General features: G+C 36.1%; 1 protein-coding gene across 1 annotated transcript; it reads right to left on the bottom strand.

Annotated features, from left to right (window-relative positions):
* LOC109212744 lies at positions 256-5043 on the bottom strand. The gene is made up of 2 exons (XM_019376419.1): positions 4775-5043; positions 256-2381 (listed from the first exon to the last, which is right to left on the bottom strand). Exons 1-2 carry the CDS (start codon positions 4931-4933, stop codon positions 453-455), a joined length of 2088 nt encoding a protein of 695 aa, XP_019231964.1. The 5' UTR covers positions 4934-5043; the 3' UTR covers positions 256-452.

Raw genomic sequence — 6328 nt, 5'->3', positions numbered from 1 at the left:
ATGAAAAATCTTCTTCTTTTTTATTTTTTATTTTTTAATTTTTTTTGGTGTATACAAAAATTGTTGAATTCTCTATGCACAAGAGTACTTTTTTTTGGAATCCCCTTGATGAAATTCTTGCAATTCTTGCCTCTGCAGTCAGCCAAATGAGCATCCAATGTGTCTGTCATGCTTGTAAATAAAACAAAACATGACAGAAATTAAATAGAAAAAAGATACTTAATAAAGAAAGCACTTAAACAGAAAATAGCGGAATATATATAAAGTTGTAAACTCTAAATGTTTCATTCCAATCTATTGAGAAGTCAAATGATAAGAATCTAATTTGCTAATGACCAACAGGTCAGGGACAGGGAAAAGGCAGCATTAAAGTTGAATTCCACAATATTTTGTCACTAAACATGTTCTTCCATTTTACTTATCACCCTGAGAACTAATGGAGTTAGCAATCTTTATCCAGAACTTGTTCGAAGAGGATTACTAATAGTTAAGCTCTGTGACTTTGAGACCATGCTTAACATACTTGGAGTTTCATAGCCAACGGCAGCACCTGTATTGTTTGAGCTCTCACCTAGTAGTATTAGCTGTGTAGTTGTATCACCCCTAGTTGTGGATCTCTGCCAAAAATGTGAGCTTAAACCCGAGAGCATATAAGCTCGTCCCATTTGCTCGTAGAGTTCCTCGCTTGCCATCCTCTCTGCGATTTCAGTCAGTTCAGCGTCAAGCCTGTTACACAGAACATCACCTGCTTGGGCAGATGCTGAAGACAAAAGGCAAGACCTTCTGTTATTTAGAAGAGCCTGTGCGCCGTCAAGATTTCCCCTCTCTGCCATCTCTTGTGCCTCTGCTATTGTTTCCACTACTGCTAGGCGGTTTATCTGCCTATCAACCTCCAGGCGTACTACTACATCTGTAGGAGAGAGCACTTGAGGTCGACGTATCTTAACTGTCTCACCCTCCACTCTGACCATTTCGTTGGACACAGTATTTTTGTAAGAACAAACAATATGCAAGAGTGATGTTTCCACCATGTCCTCAACTTGAGCAGTTTTAACTGAGGGAATAGACAAGTATACGAGAAACTCTTTCTCCTCATCTGCATACAAGTCCCCGATGTTAATTACAGCTTGCTGTCCTTGTTCGGAGATTTCACTTGCATATCTTCCTGAAGGAATGGACACAATCTTCACTCCAGGTGATGCTGCTGTGCAGCTAAGTTGAAGCTCCTGGACTACAACACTGAGGAGACCACCAATACACATTGCAAATGCATCTTGAACAGTAACAACCGATTCAATGAATGAAAATGTGCCCCCTGATGCATCGGATATAGCATGCATAGCAGAAGAATCATGGTCTTGACCAAACCCGAACGTATGAACAGGGAAAGTTGACAAATTCTCTGCCTCTTGCACTTCTCTGTTGCAAGCACGAATGGAAGAAGGCAATAGACTCAAATAATCAGGGATCAATGTTGGATTTGAGGATCTATGATTTCTATTGCTATTGCATCGATTCGCATTATCACTGTTATAGGTGTCTCTCCCATCAGACAAGAGAATGATACTCGCAACTGGATTCTTTTCACGCCTTTCTTCAAGAACACGAGCCCCAATCTTGAGTCCTTCCACAATATTTGTCCCACCATTTGCTGAAATACCATTGATAGCTAGTGCAGCATCTTGACGCCCTTGTTCAGTCATCCTTCGCAAGGGAAAGTTTCTTTGAGCTCTTGATGAGAAAGTAACAATAGCTAGCCGGTCGGAAGGCCCCAAGTTATCTATCACAAAGCACACTGCTTGCTTCAAGAGAGTCAACTTTGATCCATTCATGCTCCCACTAACATCTAGCACCACAACCAGGTCAATTGGCGCACGCTCTAGGTCCTGAGCACCATCTAAGAGTGGTGGTGCCCTTAATCCAACAAGAACTGCAAATCTTGGCACATCTTCAGCAGCACCAACTGCAGGAAATTCTGCAAAAGATTTCATGAGGATATTCCCCGAGTGAAGTGCGGAAGGAGAGGAGGTATGATCCACGGTGATGTTGAGAAGGGGCTCATCATCCGAGAATGGAATGTGCTGGGGACGAGGTGGAGATATTGTTGGTAGAGGACGAGAGAAGTTAACAGGATCTTCAAGTGCTACATGGTAAGGAGACACGCGAGATCCTCCGGCATTGATACCGTTTACATCAGTACTGAAGGTGGGAAATTGGAGAGGGATTTCCTTCCATTTGCATCTGCAGATAGGGCAAAGGCGGTTTCCATGCTTAACACTATTGCCAATGCAGCTGAAGTGGAAAGCATGGCTGCATTCAGCAGTGAAAATGGCCTGACCATTCCCAGCTTTCATACTCCCAAGGCAAATGGCACATGTTCTCTGTAACAACAATTAAATTGACAAAGCAGAATATTAATATCATTACAGTTTTGCATTTCATGTTTGGAGAAATAGTCCATAATCACATTCCATGTTCATAGTTGAAGATGCATATGTTAACCACTCAACCAAGTAATGGACAGCAACAGTTTAGTCTACTTCAAAAATGGTATTGGGTTATTACTATACTGCAAGTTGATCTCATAAGCACAAAAATATGAATCTATGAAATGTTTTACATGGGAGCAAGGGCCAAAAATAAAAGGAAAATTTAAAAAGTAGTGTCTGATAAAAGAACTAAACAAGCAGCTTCAGACAAAGGTACAAAAATTTTCATGATGTCTAGTGCGTTATCTGCAACTTTTGCCACCACGAATCAAGGTTAATCAGTAACTTCTTCATATCAAAGATATAAGACAATCTCAGGTGTTTTGGGGAATAGATATGATATGATATTCAATTATTCACAGACAATTACCCAATACACAGCAGTTTAGGTCATATAGTTGGAACGAGATTGTCAACACTGTCTGTCGGAACAGGATATACCATGCGTCATTATTTGACTACATTTCGAGAAACTTAATAAAACAATATTAACAATTTAAGTTGAAGAGAATGTTCCAATAAAATATAGATGATGACATCATGTGAAATGTCTAACAAGTACTAATGATAAGAAGCTTCATATGTTTATGTTTTAGCAAGAAAACTATTTCAAATTCTAGTCTAGAACATATGTTTTTATTCTTGAAAAGAACAATCAAACTGCAGGTGTATCGTGTTTACGAGTGACCTGACCAGTTCGCGATTAGCTAAGGGACCAGTGATTATAGGTTGGTGATCATGGACATGCATACTCTAAAAAAATGTAGAAGTTCAAATCCTTGAGATCAGGGCCTAATCTCATTCTTTAACTAAGAGCTCGTTTACCATGTCCAGCTTCTTTTAAAATCTATTTTACAACAATGATGTCCGCACATCCACCAGATGTTTTCTGCCTCCCGCTGGAACAAATATTAGGTAACTCTACCCTTCGTTAGGTAAATAGGAAGCAGCTTAATAAAACCAACTCATTTTAGCTACAATTAAGTGTACTTTCCTCTGTTCCAAAATAAATGACACATTTCTAAATTTGGAAATAATTCAACTTTAAACTCTTCATTTTACCATTTTGCCCTTAATGAGAAGCTTTTATAACCAAAAAAATATCATTGCCCCACAAAGTTTTTACCCCTTATACTTTTAAGACCACAAGTTTCAAAAGTTTTTTTTTCTTAAACTCCGTGCCGAGTCATACTAACTCATCTAAATTGAAACGGGGGATCGGGGATCGGAGTTAAAAAGCTAACGCATGTACAGGAATGAAATAAGTAGTAAAGTCAAGCTGTTGTTATGTCTTAAACTATGGCAAACGCAATCCAATTTTAGAAATGGTCCAACTCCATCCTTACAAAAGACACACAAAATTGAAAAGCAACAGTTACCCGGCACAGAGTTATCGGGTAGAATAACAAATTGGTCAGGATGCTACTGTTATTTAGAAAAGATTCTTCACACTCATATCCGGGGTGAAGGTACATAACCTTCGTCAAAAATTATACTGTATATATATAGGTAAAATATTATATTTTAATGGTATATAACATATATTGAATACCTTTTATCGGAATTTTTTTACTATTTTAAATTTGAACACCCTAAATGAAATTAGTGGATTTGCACCGCTAATATCAATCTTTGGTAATAAGGGAATGTGGCTCACATGATACACGGAAAGGAAGATTGTACCTTATGCATGCGTTGTATTCGAACCACATTTATTTTATATTTTTCAAGTTTTCGGAGTAAGAAAAGATATTTTTTACTGATTACAAAAGGTCAATTTAAAACGTCTGTATGGAAAAGTCCAAAAAAGGTCAACTTTTAATTTTTTCACTTCAAATGACCTTTTTAACCTTTGGACTTTGATGGACGTTAAAACCAAAGAGGAGGACGATTTTGTCATTACATTCCGTCTCCGTCAGCATAATCCTGTCTTCAGTATCTCGTAAAGCTGGATTTCATTAGTTCATTTATTACCGAAATCAATGCACAAAAAAACAAATGTGACAAATTTTAATCCCAAAATTGCCCTTCATATGTCCAAACTATAATACTTGCCAAGAATAATTTAAGGGTATTTTAGTAAAAGACTACGCTATGAATTTCAGTTAGAGAAAAAGCACAGAATGTTGCTGGTATTGCGCCAGCTTGCCACTCCCGGTGATGACGCATTTTAGCGGCAAATTAGGGGCTGCCGGGAAGTAAGAAAAAGATGAAAATGGAATATAGCAACAAACAAACAAAACAAAAAAAAAAAAAAAGCAGAGGAGAAAATGAAAAATACGGACCTTTGATGATGGTGTAGTGGTGGTGAAGCTCCTGGAGAAGGAGGAAGACGGCGGAATTGAGGGTGATTTGGAATGGGAGTTATCGACAGAGGGCACAGGCTTAGGCTGCTGTTTCAATGATGATAGCGCCTTTTTCAGTTTGCGCCACGCCTCTGCCATTCTTCTTCTTCTTCAAGCCTTCTTCACACACACACACAAACGGAGAGAGATGAGAAGCAAAGAGGGAAGAGTTAAGTGTATGAGTTTTGTGTGAAATCGAATGTTGATGGTTTCTGCATATATATACTGAGAAATGGAGGTTGGGTGATAAGAGGGTAGGAGGGGGATGGAGAAAGAGATATGAACGCAGTAATTTTAGAGAAGAGTTTAAATTTAATGTTAGTATATTAATTGTGTAGAGATAACTATAAGGATTATATGTTAAGATGATATTTGGTTTAAAATTTTGAAGGATTTTTAAAAAACATTGAAAGGTGGTATTTGGTTCACATTTTTAAAAATTGCACCATCAATGCACGTAAATAAACATGACACTGAAAAAGATTTAAGTATATATATATATTGACGATATGTCGAACTTTTTATACTATCACAGTTTAGCTCTTTTTTTGAAAGATTATATTTTCTGAAAAGAATTTATTTTAATTAAATAAGTAAATAATAAGTCGACGAATAATCTGATTATGGTATAGAGTGAACATCTATGAATACAAAAAATTATATGAGTTTTTTCGAGTTAAATGTGCAGATTAGGTGAATATATGGAGTAATGTACTTGTGATCTCATTAACGATGAATCTCATGTCTTGCGAGTTGACGAACTTAATGAGCTTGTTTGTCAAGTTGATATAAATGCCACTTTTCAATTTCATTCACTAGATAGATTAATACAGGAGTTTCCTGTTGGATAGTATGAGGTCAAATCAGAATATCATCTAACTAGAGAATTTGAGAGAAGTCTAACTAAAAAACCTTGTAAAGAGTAGTCTAATTGTCAATCCTTTTTTAAATTTTCTTTATAGATGAGTTTAACTTTATTATTGTGCATTAGTAGAGATTTTTTTTTAAAATTTTAAGGTGGCATTTGATTCAAATTTTTGAAGAAGATCTTTCTTAAAAAAGACTGACCCCTTTTTTTTTTAAAAAAAAACAAATCAAACTATGAAGGTGTTATTTGATTCGCACTTTTTGCACGACCAGTGCACGTAAATAAACAAGGTTTAAAAATAATTTAAGTTATCTATATTAATAATGTGTCAAATTTTTTACACTATCGCCATCTAGCTCTTGCGTTTGGAAGACTATATTTTAGGGAAGAGATTATTTCAGTTAAGAATTAAATAATAAGTTTCAACGGATAAACTGATTATGATATGGAGTTAACATCTATAAATCAAAAACTAAATGAGATATAAACGCAGTAATTTTATAGAAGAGTTTAAATTTAATGTTGTACATTAATAGTGCAAAGATTATATAAACTATAAGATTTTATGTTAAGATGGCACTTGGTTTAAAATTTTGAAGGACTTTTTATAAAATATTGGTATTTCC

Source organism: Nicotiana attenuata, chromosome 2, assembly GCF_001879085.1.
Source record: "Nicotiana attenuata strain UT chromosome 2, NIATTr2, whole genome shotgun sequence".
NCBI classification, from domain to species: Eukaryota; Viridiplantae; Streptophyta; class Magnoliopsida; order Solanales; family Solanaceae; genus Nicotiana; species Nicotiana attenuata.
Note: the sequence above shows the minus strand (reverse complement) of the source record. Positions and strands in the feature narration are given on the sequence as shown.

Bases quoted from the DNA above. Each gene is read 5' to 3' on its own strand.
- LOC109212744 (XM_019376419.1), bottom strand. From the start codon at position 4,933: ATGGCAGAGGCGTGGCGCAAACTGAAAAAGGCGCTATCATCATTGAAA. The intron at 2,382-4,774 runs GTCCGTATTTTT...TTGTTGTTACAG, and splicing joins CCACTACACCATCATCAAAG to AGAACATGTGCCATTTGCCT.